The sequence below is a fragment of the Protopterus annectens genome, chromosome 2.part0 (assembly GCF_019279795.1).
Source record: "Protopterus annectens isolate FY-2018-M chromosome 2.part0, PAN1.0, whole genome shotgun sequence".
Lineage (NCBI taxonomy): Eukaryota > Metazoa > Chordata > Ceratodontiformes > Protopteridae > Protopterus > Protopterus annectens.
In genome coordinates this window covers 436899030-436918567 of record NC_056728.1, presented here as the reverse complement: position 1 = coordinate 436918567, position 19538 = coordinate 436899030, and the positions used below count along the sequence as shown (strand labels likewise).

Here is a 19538-nt window from a genome sequence, read left to right as displayed (position 1 = left end):
AAATGCATACTAGTAGCAGCATCAAAGCCCGAAAGGCCTACAATGGAGATGGCACGGACAGCAATATATAATGCTTACTGCTGTTTCTGATTGATTCAGCCACCAACTACCTGGCATTTAAAGGCTATGAAAGATTAACACAAAGGTGGGAACATCAAATGACTCAGCAGAGCTCTGCTAAAAGCTTACCAGTAAGACAGACTCAGCTTTGACAGGAGAAAGGAGTGGATCACTTGGACCTTAGTTGAGATTCAGAGAGGTACTGTAATATACATGGGGAAATGGGCCATACTCCCCACTGCTTTTTTTCTTTTACTTTTTCTTTGCCACTGTATGTCTTCTCTTTCTAAGTCCCGATCACCCAAATACAATGAGTAAGATACCGACCTCTCCATTACAGTCACCATAATGAACGCTGGGAGATTAATGCAAATACAATAGGTTTTAAAAAGAACACAAACAATGGCCTAGGTTTAATCCTATGCTCCCTTACTTCACTGTAGCCCTTGAACTGCTGCTTCAAGGAACTAACTCTCTAGCTAATCCTTATAAGCTGGGTATGGTCCACTGCAGCAGTCTCCACACAATAAGGCAGGTTCTGATATTCTCTTGTAATGCAGCCTAGATGGTGTGCTGAAGCACTGGTACTTATGGAACTCATGCACATCAAGCTCTGACTCTAGGTTCTGCTGCAGTCTTGAATGTTAATCTGACGACAGTAGAAACCCTCAGAAAGGCTACATTTTTCAGGCATCAAACAATGGAAAGTACAGTTACTTACAAGTGGCACTTACTCATAACACTAGATGTTCAAACTCTTCAGTGGTGCAGTAGCATTCAGGCTATATGGATTGTCTCCTGCCCGAGACAAAACCAGCCAGATTCCGAAAGTTTATGCTTCTTCCTATACTTTACACTGATTGCTGATTGGGCAGCCCTGTGGAGGGAAAATCATCAGTCAAAGTGAAAACTGCTTCAGGATTTTCTTGCCCAAAACTTAAGAATGAGTACACTTATCCTGAACCACTAAGACACATAATAATAATTAATTTTATATCTCGGCAAATAGCTATATACAAAAATAGGAGAATGGATGGTGGGTATGCCTACTGCTGCAGTTAGGAATTCAAACAGCTACTGCTATGGGCAAGTGCAATTTTACACAGCATTATGTTTATCATTCCCACTGGCACAGTAGACTTTAGGGTATATGAGTTGTTGACCAAAGGCTATCCATCTGCGTGAAGGAAGGATATGGATCCAGACGCCCTGGAGAATGGTCACAGTAAAGCCTGTCATGGATCTAGATAAAGAATCCAGTTTGCAATACCTTGCCAAGGCACTAAATTTTGAAATAAAATACATAACATTTATACAAGCAGAACATGTTCTCACAAAATAGCCCCTAAATAGCTTGAAACTAAAGATAATGGCCTCTCACAGGAAACTTACAATATTAGAAAGATACCGGATTTCTTGGAGGAGAAATACTACTAAAACGTCCTGATTTCTTGGAGGAGAAATACTACTAAAAGGTCCTGTTAAAAAAAGAACACTTTTACCTTTTTGTTAAAAGGGTAATGTGTGAAAGAGTTCCCCACTGGGAATTATCTGCCATAATTGAAGCTGATGGCCAGCTGCTGCTCCTGTGGAGCTTCTGACCTGCTTCTTCAAAAAGTGACAAGAAAGAACTGAAGTAATCTTCACTCTGACTGCTGATTTTCTCTCCACAGCATTGTCCAATTATCAGCAAGAATGGATGTGTGAGAGGAAGCTGGCTAGTTTATAGTGTCCTGGGCAGGACACAAGTCATATGTAGCCTAAAGAATTCTGCAGCAGTGGGAATGATCAACATCTTTCTTACGACACACATTATGATGACTAGAAAGAATTCGGGATACTGAAACTTTGAGCATTCCTTTACTGGCACAAGGATGCCCAAACTCAAGCTAAATGGGACATAGGAAACCCAAACTTCACAGTTAAGGATTAGGAAGTGGGTTATAATAGTGCACCTGGAAGAGTATGCATGGTGGTTTACATATAGCCTAGCAATCCTCAAAGTAAGATGCATTTAACAGCAAACACACTGTGAAGCAGTCCTTTTTTTTCTTAACATTTGTTGTAAATATTCATCCACTGGTGCCCATTTCTAATTGCAATAACAAGTCCCAGACGATATTGTATTAGTGAATAATGCACCTTACAAGGGGCGTCATTTATTTGCCTATAACATTAGACCTAACAGCACTCACAGATAGTTGATAAGTCCCAAGTACAATCCCCACTATGCTGGGTGTTATTGCTCAATTTATATATTCTAAAATCATGCGATTCACAGTATACATATGAAGCTCCTAGTGAGATGCATCCACATACAAACCAATCATACAATTTTATCATTTTTATTTAAGTACAAAGTAATCACTTCAATATTACAGAAATGGCGAATGATATCTGAAGTCAAGTGAAAGTGTTACATGAATCACTTAGACTGTGTAAAGTCAGTAGTACTGCATAGGGATGTTCTGTAGATGGTTACAGTGCTGTGCAACATACAGAAACATAAATATTACAATAACCCACTGTGTGAAGATGATTCTGGCACTCTCAAGAAAAAAATGTGCTCATTTTTAATGAGTTTTTACCTATGAATTACTTAAACTTTGACAGATGCCTGCAGATGGAAAAACAAACCAAAAGGCTAGACATTCTTGGTGGAAATAAGCACTTTATTGAAGTAAACTGCAATACCATTTTCAGTTCTTGTGACTTAAAAAAGATGCATTCCAGACTGAATAAATATGTCATGCTTACGGAAGAACTGTTCTCTTCAAACCACAGTTAACATACCAAAACTTGAACAATACATAGAGTAGACAATTCCCAAAAGTAAGGAAAAAAAAAAGAAACAAGTACCAAATTTAACAGCTCTGGGCTGGATTTGGAAGAACTGTATTCAGTGTTACTTAAAAACAGAAAATTGATTTACTTAGTCTATACAAAATGTAAACATTCAGGCTTCTGCATAGTAATTCTTGAGAAAGAGTACTTGTATAGTTATACAGTTACATCATTTATGGAAATGGCATGAAGGTAACTCAAGGGAATAATGGCTGGAGTGCCCCTCACATATGGCATGCATGCCCTGTACTGCATAATGGACAAGTATGACTGGAGGAATATATATATAAACAAAGAAGAGATGCTTACATGCAGTCCTTTATTCCATGCCACAGCACTGGTCAATAGGAATTGAGGAATGACAGTAAGAAGTTTCTAGATTGTTTAATAAATCTCAGCATTTAACTAAACAAAAATAAGTAAAATAAGGATGAGATAATCTAGTTAAGGATGATTTACAGGTTAAGAATGGAAGGTAGCAGTTGTGTCATTTGTGAGACAGGTAGAACTAAACCAGAAACACATAATGCACTCTCACACTGCATACTAAAGGACACTATCACAATACTTGCCCCTCACTGTCATCCCACCACAAAGATCAATGTCTATGTATGTTGGGGACTGAAAAATGTGTATTTTTTTATCCAAGTTGGATGTGACTGCAGTGTCTAGGTCTGCCAAATACCATTACAAGGGTGCCTGCCTGTTGAGTGATATATTTGCAAATGCATCCTTTCCACAAAGTAGTCAAGCTCAGAACTTCATAGAAATCCTATAAGCATCGGTATTCAAATGTACCAATATGTTAACTGGTAGAGCTGCATCAAAGCTTGCTGACAGTGTGAAAATGCTTTCAGTTTTGTGTGTGTGTGTGTGTGTGTGTGTGTATGTGCATAAATTACAAGAAATGGAAGTTCAACAGTTCAAGCATTCAAAGGCGACAATCTACATGACATTTTAGATCCAGAAAGCACCACATCAGATAATGATGGTAGTCGCATGACTAATTATTGAAAACAATGGTCATGTCATGATAGCTTCACTACATCTGTGCTGTGTGTATGATGCAGCGTCTTCATGGGAGAATGATTACTTTGCGTTTTTAACAGACTTTTATGTAAACTCAGTGGGAGCCTCCCCATTTCAAAAGTTCATATTCAGTATGTCTCTCAGTCCAAAACTATCTTAATGTACATCAGCTAACAGGGCGGATAAACTAGAATCCAATACATCATCATGATCTAAAAATATTTTTAGCACCACTTGAAAAATGAGGGCAAATCACTAAAAAAAGCAAAACAAAACTCAGAAATCTAGACTTGGAACATGCAACAATAACAGACTGTGGCCAAAGATCTGAACACCTTGCTACAGAGAAAATACAAATTAAAAAAAAAATAAAAAAATGAAATGCAATCATTCTTTAAAGGTGAGGTTATAAAGTTGCAGTTTAGGCACTCATATTTATTTGGATTTATGGAAAGGATATGCTACCTCTATTTGGTAATACAGAATTGTTTATTTTACATTTTATGAGTTATCAAATAACATAGTTAACAACTGAACAGCACATATCTACATGCTATACAAAACAGATTAATGTAAATAATCTTAAGTAAATTAATATTCCAATACATATATGTGCATAAGTGAGAATGCATGTGCTTGTAAGAAGTAATAGCTAACAGGTTGAGCAGTAATGAACGTATTACCCTTCCTATTCAAGACAGTTAAAAGTCCAAAAACAAAAGATGTGTCATCTCCTGGAAGTATAACACAGACAGTACTAACAAAGACAATAATATTGCACTTATAAAATGCATATTTAATATAAAATAAAATGTAAGGTCCTTTTACTTTTTTTCCATCAATTACTTGCAGATAAAGGACACTATTTACTTCTCCATCTGCTATTTTCCCCACCCGAACAGGCAAATACACTTTCATTTTTCAGCTTTACTTATCATTTTTATTACCATAAGGCAGCTCTACCATTCTACAGATTCATCACTTTGTAAATCTTAATGCACAACTATAACTGGAAGTCTGCTGATCTTACTTCAGCTATGAGTTTTGGCAGTCGGATATGCTATTTGAAAATGAACAGGCAAGACAAGTACAAAAAATAGAAGAAAATGACGGATTATTACAAAAGGACTGGAGCTGTTTTTGATGACGCAATTATAAAACCCAAAAGGCAACAAGTTTTAAAATGCATTAAAAAAAATAAAGACAATACCATAACAAGGTGTAAGCGGTCTCTTTTTCAAGGGGAGGGGGTACTGTGGATACAAGTTTTTCTCTAACAGCAACTTCTTTCTGGTCAGACTACACTGTGCAATAAGGGCACTTTACTTAGGTGTTGCAAGGTGGTACTAGTACGCAATAACAATAAGAGTAACAGCAGCTTCATCCTTGCAATACCATTATGATGACATAGATGATAACTTCAGTTATTCCAACACCCAAAGTGCAATGCAACTACATGCTGTTCTTTAGAGACAGTAGTTTCAAGAGACTACAGTCATTCGGCTGTATGGATACTGACAACTGTGTGCACGTAATTTAGGCAAAATTCAGTAGTATAAGCACTGTGATTAACTATAAAGCTCATACGGCATCCTTTGTAAGAAATGCTTAAAAGCTGACACTGACAGACTGCTAGTTCAAGCCTTGTCCAATGGTCTCTGCAGCTACTCAAAGCAGAAAGCACACTGTTCTGTATTGCAGGGTGTGCTTCTTTCTGAGTGCTGTTCAGAAATGACAAACCCAGGTCTCACCTGTAGTTTTCTGGCTATAAATTCAGAAGTTAACACTGTGCACAATCCGAAAAGGAGTAGGTAATTTTTGCCAAATCCTCAGCAACATGCCACTTTTTCTACAAGGTCATTACTGTACCTAAAGAAGATGTCAAGAAGACACTGCTGAGAGCATTCTTGAATGCAAACATTCAGTTTATGTTTACAGTTGGTACCCTAGTTATTGTTTAAAACAGTGGCATGTATGGAATATGGAATATAACGTCTGTCTTTGTAATGTAAATTTTCTGGTGTATGCAGTTAAAAAGAAAAGCAGGCAATGAATTGTGTCAGTGCAATGTGGTTGCAACAGCTCCATTACAGAAGCCCACTGGCACTTTGTTATCTTAGACGTACTGAAATGGCACTTAATGGAGAAGTGCTTAATAAGTTTCACTGATGCATTGCACTTTGCTGTGAAAATGTCACAAATACCCGTACAATAAAAACATAGTCTTCATAACTTTACCTACCAGTGCAAATTACAATTTAAAGCAGTAAAACACAAAATGCAACTGATCAGCTACAGAAATAGCATTCTCATTCTTCTAATACATCTGTCCAAGGAACACTGCAATTTGTACATTTCTTAATTAGGACCATTTGTTTTTCAGCTTGCATAATTATTAGTGTAAGATCCACTGGCTATCTTGAGTTCTCTATCTCCAATGTCTTCTTGTCTTTCTTCAAAATGCCTGGTTCAGAGAATGATTCAAGTCTTCCATTTCCAACCAAACATCAAAGGCACCATTAAAATCAGAGAAAATGACAAACTCAGAATTTTGCAAGGCTCTCTCTTGCTTCTGCCAGTTTGGCAAGAACCCACTGTAAAGAAAAAAAAAATCTTTTTAGCTTAATTCCTATCTGCCCATTCATTTGCTTATCAGACAAGCTTGTATTACTATTAAAAAAACACTTTACCTGTTTGCCTATCCTGGGGGCAGGGAAGGGTGATAAACAGGAATGTCAGTCATGGTAGTGATACTGGGGTATGTATACATGCTTACAAATACCGGGGGTATGCACCAACAGATGCTCTCAGCTGTAATAGCCCTACATCAGGCACTTGGGTGGCAAAATGGGTATGGCATACAAGTAAAAAAAATATATATGCTGTTTGTACAGGGGTACCTCACTCTCCTCTCATGCAATGGCAGGATTTCAGTTAAGGTCTGCAGTGGTCAGGAATTACTCTCAGCATCCAACACTGTGAAGTGGCAAACAAACAGTCTGCTCCAAAGAGCTCAAAAAATTAAAAGTTAAAAAATCTCCATCCTGCCCCCCCCCAAAGCCTTACAATTGTTAAAGTGTTTCAACTATTACTGCATTTCTAAAATGTCCTCAATAATACTAAGAGGTAAAAGGCTGCTTCAGTACTGCAGTCCTTACCATTAAAAACAAGCACTGATTAATTTACTTAGCTTGCTTTACTTGCAGTGTGTGTTAATGATCTTGTACTTGTGTCTGATGGCATCTGAACTAGCAGCTTATCTTACCTGACCAGTAAATGTCAGCTGGGTACAACAGTGGAAGCAGACTGCTCAGTGGTACTGCCTCACCATTGGAATGCCTTTGTATTTGTTGTAGCAGACTGATGCGTTTTAGAGTTTATAGATGAATATGTATGCTTTTGGTGTTTGTGAGAAAAAAAATAGTACCTTACAGTCTTTGTTAAAGTAATCCTTAATAATTAAATCTATGATATCACAATCAATGGCTCAATGTTTCAATGAATAAACTAACAAACTAAGGACCTACACTAGCCAATTTAAAGTCTGCCTAAAATACATCTCTGGAGAATACAAAACTTTAGAAAAACAGTTATGTAATGCCTGTTTAAATATTGATAAATCATTTACCAGTCTTGCATGTCTAGGTAATAAATTCCACATCCTTCCTGCTCTAAAATGATAGAAAGATCTCTAACTTCAAACTGGAAATAGGAATTCTTACATCTGAACTTGTATTCCTTGTACCAATGCCATGATCAATAAAGTCAATATCTAAATGGCAGCCAATAATTTGTCTTTAAGGTCTTTAATCGCCTCTTAGAAACCAGTAAGTCAAAGAATACAAAGACAAGTATACCAGTCTTTCTTTACAAGAGAAGTTATGACAGCCATCTACCTCTCTGGTAAAGGTTTTCTGAAACTGCTCCAAATTCTTCAGTTGTGAAACATTTAATGCACATAAAGGCCTCCCATATTTAATAATAGGGCTTATACTTGTCAAATAGTTCTTTAGTAACACCGGAATATCTCTGCTTTAGTATATCGAAAGACATTCCTCATAAGACCATAACATTTCCTAATGTTTGCTATATTTACTTCAAAGTTAAGATTTGCATCTACAGTGATACCTAGATCTCTCATTACCTCAGAAGAAACACAAATCTGACTGTCCAAAATGTAAGGATATTGATTATTATTATGCCAAAAATGTAAAACAGTACATTGCCCATTGTTAAATCTCATGCCTTTGGTTATCCATTCATACAGGTTATCTAAATAAGATTGCATCAGATGCCAATCAATAGCATTAGTTACTGCCCGCCCTATCTTAATATTGTCAGAGACCTTACTTAACCATACAGAGTTGATTTTGGACATTCTGACATCACTATACCAAATAATAGTGGCCCTAACTGAACCGTAAGGCACTTCCCTGATCATCATTCTATGTTTGGAAAATTTATTCTGTGCAACTGACCGAGAGAAGAAATATGGTTTGTGGTTAACATTTAAAAATCTTCTAACGCCCTGTCTGACAGCAGTTATTTTTCTAAACAATTCTTTATTCACTCAAGTCCTGCAAGTCTATGTCACATGATAGTTCAACTGAAACTAGATACACAGATTCAACATTACTGCATGACGTGTCTGTAGACAGTCATTCACTGTATGGTCTTTTAATGCAGTGGGCTTTGTGTGGTATTATCAAATTGTTATTTCTATCCCTTAAGTAGTCACGTTATCATATTTTGGAAGACTACTTTCTATTATATTTATTTGTTTTTGTTAACTGTGGCAGTCTGACTGGGCAGGAGAAATTTTCAGTGGAGGCCTAGAGACAGAAGCACCCTGTTAACACATTACAATATACAGAGAGTAATAATATACTCACAAGCACAACAGCAGTACTGGTCATTACTAAACTTAGTAATCTGATCACAGAATAGTAAAAGATACAACAGAGGTACATAACATAAATGACATGTATCATGTATTTCCAGAGGTTTACTATTGAAATGCCGATCCTGACATGGGCGACTCGACTTGCACGAAGGCGAAAATGCGATCGTCACCGCACCGACTCCCAAATGTGCGAACGGCAAAACCTCGCCCCTTTCTGACCCATGGTAGCATGGGTGTGGAGGTGTTGTGCGGCTGGTAATGTCGAACGTCGAATGGGTTTCACTAGCGAACAGTTTTCGCGGTTTCGGTTCGCGAAAACACGTCGATGAGGTGGCCGTCCGAACAAAGTGCATTCGCTTATTCAATAGTAAACCATTTCCAGATATGTAAGCATCACTGATAAATAGCAGACTGCGATATGATACACTTACAGAGACAAGTGAGTCAACAAGTCGCTTGTTATAGCAAGAAAAAATATGTACATAAATACAGCAAAAATTCTGTTGACATACAGTGATGTGCATGTATAAATTTACTGGCTGTATGACAAATTATTAGGTAAAAACTAAAGGAATGCACTGACAATGAATCATCAATATTTGCTTATAAAGAGAAAGACACATAAAGATGGTTTCTTTAGTGTGTCAGACTTAAGGAGGTACTGACAGATCCAGGCTGAATGAAGATTTTTTTTACTGAGTGCTTGTACTATTGTAGAGTGCCAGATTTTTTTTTTCAACAGCTGAAAAGTGACTCTGTGATGACTGCAATAGTACTGGCCTGGTTGAGTATGGTTGATGAATACCTGGTGACTAGGGCAATTAATGAGGGAGATTTTTCAGGCTGGTATAAAAGTTTGTGAGCAGTGCACAACTTAACAGTGTTGAATTTGCTGTCAGACTCTACAGGCATTTACTGGCTCTGAGTGAAGGACAATGATTTGCTCTTTGGCAATAGGTCCAGTGGCAAATTCTGAGGATACAGGACATGACTGGATACGCTTGGATTACAGAAAAGAGCCCAAGTCTATGAAAACAGTGGGGCAGTACATTAGTTTAGGTAGGAAGAGAATGGACAATGTGCTTATGCATGCAAATGGCTTCATAAAGGGGTTGAGAATGGTACAGCATACCTAGTTTGGGACTGAACTCTTGTAAGGTACTGTTAATATGACGCTGAAGCTTTAGTAGTGGATCAATTGTAACTTCTAATAATTTGAAGGTAGACACAACTTCCAGAGGAATTTTGAGTGTTGCATACATTAAAAGTTCAATGGGATCTGGTTTCTAAAACTAGCTGGGTAGAAAAACATAAATTTTGTTTTACTGATATTTAGTTTCAAGAGTGAATCTGATATGCAAGTGCCAATGTTGGTAAAGGATTTTTGGGGTACTATTGAGAATTAAGTACTCTGCAGAACAGAAGACTGCAGTGTCATCAGGACACTGCATGATGGATGCGGGACAGCACTCTACAGGTATGCTGTTCAATTAAATACATTAAATTAACATATTACAATTAAATATTAAAATACTATTAAAAGTTAAGCATAAAATAGTACAATGATTTCACTTATTTATTATTACTGAAGGAAGTTAACCAACTTCTTAGGGTAAGGAGAAGTAAAAAATAAAATGCCTTGGTAAGGTCTAGACAGATAAATTATCATGCTAAAATCTATACAGTTTACACCAATTACTCATACCTTACTACTTTGATTCCCAAAGAAACCCCAAGCTTAAATTGATTAGAACTACCCTATCAAACATATACACAGCTTATAACTCCCTATAACATTATCAATAATCCATCTACTTGACCAGAACTAAATAACATTCCAAAGAATTATTCTCCCAGTAGGTCATTATGATCCAATGACCAAAAAACTCTTGTCTGTCCACAAACCTATCAAATCTCCTGGGCATTGTCTGTACCTGTACCATGTTGCTAAAGCCTGGAACTCTCTAGCCATCAGGTCAACACTCTCCCTCCCATCTTTCAAAACCATTTTGAAAGACTTCCTAACTAAAAGCTGGCTCTGTTGTTGCTCAACACCAGGAAAATCTATATCCCTAAATGCGAACAAATACCTGTTCAAACCTTTCATCTCCTTACTCTCCCTTCTTCACTCACTTCATTACTTCTATCAATTTCTCTCACCTGGCTTTCTCTCTAAATAAACCATAAGCCTGCTTTTCTCTCACTTCGCATTGCAATTCCTGTTTGTATTACACTATCCCTTAATCTCCCTATAACCTGGTTAAAAGTTCTCTAACTATTATATCATTATCATATAATCTCCATGTCTTCTTAACCAATGTTTTCAGATTATGTCTAATTTGGTATAACTAAACAGTGGTTGTTTTTTGTAATATTCTTTCAAGACTATAAAATTATTGTTCTTAAAACGTTTTGTAATACTTTGGAGTTTTTCTCCCTGGTCCTCCACTAACAATGGGCTCCTACCCAGTTGGACTTTCCTGGTAATTAAATGTCAATAAATAAATACATCAGAATTAAAAGCAACAATTTTTATTTCTACCAGAGGAAAATCTTGTTCAGGAAACACAAATAGAGAATAATAAATAGGCTTAAATTTTCTGTTGTGTGCAGAAACCTCCGACTTGATTCAGTGTTGCCAAGTACCTTGGCTACAGTAGCAGTCTTCCAATATTTTTCCCTTAAAGCCTGGAGCTTATATAACAAAAATTCACTTACTTATTAACAGATTAGCCAATTACTCATGTATCTTTTATAGGTTCATAGGTTAGTACTAGCCTAGCTATCCTTGTGGGCCATTTTAAGCCTAGCCAGTTTCCCTTTTTACACTTAACTTTTCCCAATTTGGTTCTAGACTGGCCTTACCCATCTCATGGTCGATAATTAATTATTATCCCTAACAGGAATAACTGGGATCATACCACAGATAATTTGAAGGGACCCATGAATGCGATAAAGCATTTAGGAGCTGCCCTTGTCCATTAGTAATACATGGGGCAGTCTTGGGATAAATTTTCTTTTTCCCACCCATAGATCTAAGTTGCATTTGAAAATGGACAGGATCAACTTTGTTTTATGTGAATGGGGTGTCTGTTCCACAGCAGCTATATCCTCCGTGAAATATACTTATCTCTCCAAATTGTTCTGTTATCTCTCTCTATGAACCACAGATTACATTTACAATATAGACAGATACACATCACTGCATGATGTAACAATGTAAAATGTTACAATAATACAGATTCACTATAGAAATGTATTCCACATGATTTCAGCATTCAGTCCTATTGGTATTACATTGCAAAGCCTCAAAACCTCAAAATAAAATGCACTTCTTTTTGCATCAGCCTCATCACTTTACTGCACCTCAGCCCCACAGCAGCGTGAAAACAAAAAACACCATTTGCTCTTGGCAAGATAAGAACCACGACATTCACAAAACTGTTCGTCACTGGGTGTTTAATTAATCTGCTCCTGGTGTCCATTTTAAGTGTTAAAATTCTAAGAGGAGTTTTCTACTGACTCCTCAGTGTATCATTTGGAGACTACACATACATCTGACAGTAGTAAAAAAAAAAAAAAAAGTATCCACAGCTACCGTCTGACTTACCAATCTGGTACAGTAACCATGTTTTCACAAGTAGAATAAGACAAACATAGTGACTCTGCATTTTCCTCCTCAGATTTAAGTCTTGCCCTTACCAAGTAATAAGAAAGGCATTTCAAGGTTCTATTTGAGATTTTGACAGTTCTAGGTAGGACTGTTTCAAAAAACAGTATCTAGAAATATAAATGCCAATGTTTGTGCAAAATAAACATCAGCATTTTCATTACAATAATAGATTTCACATTTACTAGTATTTATTGCTTGACCATTTTCTTGACTAAACCTCCTAGAACTGCACGTATAGTCCTTAGAAGAGCAAAAACTTAAGTATAAATTTGGTGAATGTATTCTTGAGCTGTTCATTCTACTCTGAGGTAAAGTAATCAGAGATAACATATACAAATATTAGGTGTGTGTGTTTGTGGGTGGAGTACAGTGAGGCAAAGTTACTTGCAAAAACAAAGCTTTAAAAATGCAAGAGCAAGTTACTGAAATCACACTTTTTTAGAACTGCACAATAATTTTGGAAGTACTGGGAATGTCAGCATTAGGTCAAACTCATCTGAGAGGGTCACTTTTATAACTTGACCACAACAGGTTCTTAAAATAACTCCTTTCACTTAGCCCGTTTATTATATCCTCAGAAACTTTTCCCTGGGCACACAGTGTCAGCCTACAAAAATATATTAAAAGCTGTATTTCTCAGACATATTCTACATACTGTGCACATATTCCATGGTTCCACATATAATAGCTTACCCTTTTGTGTGTTTACCTCATAATCATAACCATAAGTAAAAACAGTGTCTGATAGTTCAGAAACAAACCCCTCAAACCTTTCCCCTCTCATTCAACTCTAGTGGTACAGACAGGATAAAGCTCTGACTACACCCCAGGTGACCAAATTTCAGTTAGTGGCTTGAACATCTTTTTCAGTTGGCATGGGGGGAACAAGAGTGCCTATCCTTGTGGGGAAGAGGGGATGGACTGTCACTGTCCAATGTCACTATCCCTCTGAGGAAGGGAAATAATTCAAAGCATGGGCCAGTAGTGAGTGCTCAGACACTGAGATACAAATGTGGTACCCCTCACCATATGTGGATGGGAGTAAGCACTCACACAGAGCATAGTGGCTTCTGAAGTGATAAAGGTCAGTTGCCCCATGACAAGAATATGGGTTAGGTCCCACAACAAATATTTCACTGCCAGGCTGGTGAGGGCATAAACCACCACAACAAAATGTCTGTATGATTACTTCCCCTGGTGCTCTCTTGCATTCACTACAAAATACCTAAGAGTGGGGAGTGAATGGGGCTTGGTTGATAGATGGGTGACCTGATAGTTGGCAGGAGAAGAAGGAAAAAGCATTCAGGAAAAAAATCTTCTACAATTGCTTAAAAAAATTAAGTTATTTATGTACCTTTTAAACATTTTGAGATGATAAAAAATTGATGTAGATCAAAAAAGAACTTTGTAACATATCACATTGTTAAGTTAGCATAAATGGGTACCATCTACCTGCATGTAATAATAAAAATTAAATTCAAAATTATTACGGGTTAATGCAAAATACAGCAATAATAAAATAAGACAAGTTCTGTCACCATCTTGCAAAAATACCTAACAGCTTTTAAATCTAAATTGTAACTAACAGAAGTGTACTAACTGATTATGTCCATGACTGCAGACGGTATATTTCCTTGCATTCAAATTTCTTTAAATTATTCGCCAAAGAAAGGCTGGAGGTTCCACTCTATGACAACAGATATTTCATCTAAGACTGAACCAAAGGGGAAAGTGGAAACTTTTGGACCTTGGAAAGGTTGCAAAATACAGGAATCCCTTCTGGTTTATCTAATGTTAAAAAATATTTAGGGAGTTGTTTAACTGAGTAACAGATTAGTGAATATCATTTATAGAAGCTTTGTGTTTTGATGGAAAAGTTACACTGAAAGGCTGCTAAAGCAACCAATGTACATACTAACACTGAATAAAGCCTGGAGGAAGTTTCTGCACACAACAGAGGTGTATGTCCCTTTATAATTTCCTACTTATGTTTGTTAAAACGTCTATCAGATATACAAAATGTGAGCAACATATAAAGCTATGTCAAACCCAGAGCTGTTGGACATGCTACATTTAAAGAAATCCCAATCCCTCCGAGCTACACGCTCTAGGGACCTAAACCTTGTTACCACAATAAACAGGACATGCTGGAGGGATAGATTCTACCCCAGATACTGCCCATACTCTGGAACAGGCTACCCATCTATGTCAAGCAAAGTTCTTCATTAGCAATCTTCAAGAAAAATCTTGATGAGTGGATGGGAAATAGGAAATACACCCCGGGGATCACTTCTGTGTCTCTGCTCGACAGTGGCACAGGAAAATAACTTTCATGGGTGGCGTAAGCCAGGGAACCTTGTTGGCTAGGGTTACGTAGGCCCTCAGGCCAATAGCCTAGTACCTACCTATGAACCTATGAACTGTTAGTGTGTGCTAAAGGTTAAAATCAATTCTGCTATAAAAATACAAAATAAATGAGGCATACAATAAAGCTTGATTAAATATAGAAATAGAGCTTAGCAATACGTAGTGAGCATCCATACTCGTTATGTGACATAGCTCTGACTGTATTTATTAATAGACATGCTTTTTATAAACTCAGCAATATGTGCTCTCTTACAAAGCTGTTTATAAATGGAGATTTTTTTTACCTCAAAAGCAGAACAGTTTGATGTGTTCTCACAAATGTTTCCTTTTAGACTTCTGTTAATGGACGTGGCTTTTTGAAAACAATAATATTGCGTGCATTCTCACAAATAAATGTTTCACAGAAGGAAAATCACAAAACATTTCCTTAAAAAAAAAAACAAGTCTAAAAAGAAAAGCATCAGTAGAACAGATGTTTCTGTATTAAGCCCCCAAAAAAGAAATACCAAGAAGAAAACAGGATCTTAAGTGTGTGACACGAACAATAAAAGTAGACTGTTAAAATTCAGCTATGTTAGAGGTACTGGTAGGAACACACTTGTTCCGAGGTACTGTATTGGAGAAGCAGTTATAATCTTCCACACTAATCAAGAGTAAACCTTTGCACATTTATGCTACAAACTGACAGAACAGTACATGTCGTTTGTTACAAGAATAAGTTATTTACTAGTAACTGTGCTTACAGCAAAATAGAATTGTGCTGTAAAATATATTTTTTCATCAGTGCAGGTTGCAAGGCTCTGTGTTTTAAACAGACTGCAAATAGTCATGCAAAACTGTGTGTGATAACCAGGCTTTGATTCAGCAGTAAACAGCCAACAAGACTTTGTGTCTTAAGAAGACTTTGGTTCCAGTTCCAGTACAGCACAGCAGCACCTTCCATCAAAAGTTTTTTAATGGTGACCCTAGCCTGTATCCGAACACAGGAGGAGTGATGTGATGCTTTGTATAAGGTCACTCTAGTAAAAGCACAGTAACTAACATTTATGTTGAGTACTTCAGTGTTCTACAGTTTACAGCAGTACAGTTCCTCAGACATCTGAATCTGGAGTGAGACTGGAGTACAGGAAAGGAAATTGCAGTGCCATAAATTCTCCAAGAAAGGTGAGCAACAAGGTTACATAGTCATCCACTGCCAACTTTGTTTTACAAGCTTCTTGAGTGACTATGGAAAAATTTTCCGGCCATCTGCAACAACAGCCTGATCACCTGTTGTTTTGCTAAGTGTCACATATAAGTATGGATGACATTAGGGAGTATAGCAGTAAATGTAAAAAAAAGCTTTACACTTATTGTCTCAGACCAACCAGATAAATTATGGGGAAAATGCAATATTGGTATACTCAGCACATTAGTAAGTGTAAAACCTTAGTAGGGTAACTTGATGTACATGCATTATGTAAATGGGTTGTAACATTTGATTGGTATCTGAAACAAAAAATGAAGCATGTCATAGTAAATGTTTATGTGAATCATCTGAACCTGCTTTTTGTGTGCAATGCCATAAAAATACAGTGCAAGCTACAGCTCAAAGGTTAGACTGTAAAAATAAATCTGTTAATGGTGATGAACCAACAAAAGGTAAAATGCTTATGTTATATCCAGATGTTAAACAATTGTGTTCTGTTACTGCACTGATAGAACAGTCAAATCTATTACTGACAGAATCCCCTACAGATCTTGTTACACCCTTTAAAAGATATGTACAACAGTGGAATGAAGCCACTGCTCAACACACAACAGATGAGGACAGGAGTAAGGTTCTTGATCATTTAACAAATTTCTAAGAGACAGACAAGGTGAGGTCAAAAAGTTCAGAAGTGATATACAAGACCTCTGACAAAAGTGCAATAGGGGCCCTACAATCAACAGAAGAGTCTACTAAAAAATCATAAAACCTGTAAAGAACTACAAAAGGAAATATCAGATCTTAAGCAACAGTTACAGGATAAAGAAAATCTGGTTAGTGGTATTCAGGATAATCTAATACAAACTAATTTTCAAATAGAAGAGTTAAAGGAGGAATTGCAGAGCATAAAACCAGTACAAGTCATAGAACAGGGCACCAATGCAGATCTATATACAAAGTCTAGATTATTACAAAGCTTACCACAGTGGAATGATAAAAAGGCATATTTTACAACATGCTTTCATTTGAAGAATGGGTAGATTACACAACAGGATCTGATGTATGGACAGAAGAATTACTTAGATGTTTCTGGATTTTTATTCCTAAATGTTTTAATACTTTCATTCAGTTAAAGAAAGACACTTATCGGTTAAACACTAAAGTATGACGAATGACAGCTGTTCTAATGGCATATAGACAAGGACAGCCTCTCACAGCTAAGCTGGTAGACAATTATGAAATTACCATCTCAGATAAATTAATGGAACAAGCTGACCCTTTCAGACTTGCCTTTCAGATCATATATCAAAGGTCAGAGAGGGACACGAAAAAAACAGAAATACAGAAACAGTTAATACACTGCTTTCTACAGCAAGTCAAAGGGGTCCCAGGGGATAGTAAATGCATTTATGAAGAAAATTCAGATAACCTCACTGATTTTGTACAAAAATTAATGAGGGGACGGACTATGGCCAATGATGGGACATTATACTCGCACCATATCTTTGCACTAGGAGTGCGTAGTGAGCCATTTGAGGTAAATGGAGAAGTTAAAAACCGGGGAAGGCAATGGTGGTGTGAACAACAACCAGCTCCTGTTCCTGTGTCTGTAGCACCAGGATCGGGTGCAGGTAATGAACAAAAGGTTCCAACATGTTTTTTTTCTGTAAGAAAAAAGGACACGTTAAACAAAATTGTGATTATTACAAAGTTTGGCATAAAAAGAAGGAATAACAGGGTGTGTTTCCAAAAAACAGAACCAAAAGATTTGCAAGAAAAATCTGAAAACAGGTCTATGTACAGAGATCTTAACACTATTGGTAAAGACAGTTATAAGGCCCATCAATACACAGGAAAAAGGGGATGTATGCCCCGTAGATTTTCAAGCAGCCTCACCTGTAAATCCAAAACATTTGGTAGAGCAGGCAGACGGGATGGCTAGGCAGCAGTTACAAAAAGAGATTGAAAAACCTAAATATGTAGATCATTTAGACACAGAGGAAGATAACAAGCAAGAACATGCAGTGTGTCATATTGCATTTGACAATAAAGGGGAGGATGAGTGGATCTCCTTACAATAGGGGTGTGTCCCCCTACTCTGATATCTTTCTTGACTACTTTGAAAAGGGGTCGACACAGATGACCACTGATTGATATCTGGGAAGAGGGGTCACTATAAAAAAATGTCTTATTAGACACAGGAACAGCAGTATCCATCACAAATAGACAGTTATATGAGAATCCTACAAAAAAGGTTTGCATTTCAGCATTTAATGGCACAGGATGCTATGCAGTGAATAGCCAAGATGTAGACATAAAATTTAACCAAGAAGGACAGACATGGAAGGGTGCATTTTTAATGCATCCATCTTGTTCAACTACCATTATTGGCATGCACATTCTAGGACCTTTGGGCATAGTAACTGACTTGCCCAACAGTATTCTGTGGATAGGAGACAGGAAAATAGGAGAGAGAGAAAAAAATGTGGATTGCTGTGCAATCTCTCTTCCTGAAAAACCCGAGATGCCTACAGGATATGTAAATACAGACAGTGAGGATGTGTGGCAGCATTTACATCAGCAATTCCCAAATCTGTGGTTCAAGTGTCCCACTGATTGTAGAAAACTAGAAATGCCAGTAGAGGTGGGCAGTGATCAGGAGTATATACCTCCATTTCAAAAACAATATCCCATTCCTAGGGAGGCAAAAGTACATATGGAAAATGTATTGCAAAATGGGAAAAGGAAGGGATTATACAAAAGGCAATGGTCTCACAAATTCATCAATCTGGCCAGTCAAGAAAAAAGATGGGAGTTATCATCTTGTTATTGATTTATGGAAGGTTAATCAATAAACAACTCTTACAGTACAGTTAATCAATAAACAACTCTTACAGTACATTTGATTCCAGGAGTTCCAGAGTTGTCTGCACATATTAAGCCACAAAGTAAGTGGTTTAGAGTAAAAGATTTAGCAAATGGCTTTTTTTGCAGTACCACTCAGGAAAAAAGATTGGCCATGATTTGCCTTTACATTTAAAAATTAGCAATATGTCATGACAAGATTACCTCAAGGATTTCAAAACAGTTCAGTTATTTTTCACCAGACCGTAGGGTCCATCCTGCAACATCTAGAAAAGGATGATTCAGTGTTACATTGTACTGATGATATGATATATTAATCCAGTCTGAGACAGTAGAAGAGGATGTACAGCTTCTTAAAAAAGTTTTTCTTACTCTTGGTCGGAAACCATGCTGAGTATTGGAAAGGAGGTTGTTAGTAAGGAGGTAGTCTGAGACCTGAGAGTGTATGCATCTCTCTAGTATTTTGGAGAGTGGAGAGAGAATAGCTATGGGGCGGTAATTGGTTAGTTCTGCGGAGGGTCCGCCTTTGTGGACAGGAATTATATGTGATACTTTCCACAGTGTGGGAACGTAACTTTCTGACAGAGATCGGTTAATCAAGATGGATA

At 37.1% G+C, this 19538-nt stretch overlaps 1 protein-coding gene across 1 annotated transcript in view; it reads right to left on the bottom strand.

The window, feature by feature from the left end:
- Nucleotides 1–2711: 2711 nt before the first annotated feature.
- Nucleotides 2712–19538, bottom strand: part of VPS13A (vacuolar protein sorting 13 homolog A) — a 4910496-nt gene continuing 4893669 nt past the window's right edge. The window contains exon 72 of the mRNA XM_044060868.1: nt 2712–6527. Coding sequence (XP_043916803.1) covers nt 6477–6527 — 51 coding nt within the window. The 3' untranslated portion in view covers nt 2712–6476. The remainder of the gene's footprint in view (nt 6528–19538) is intronic.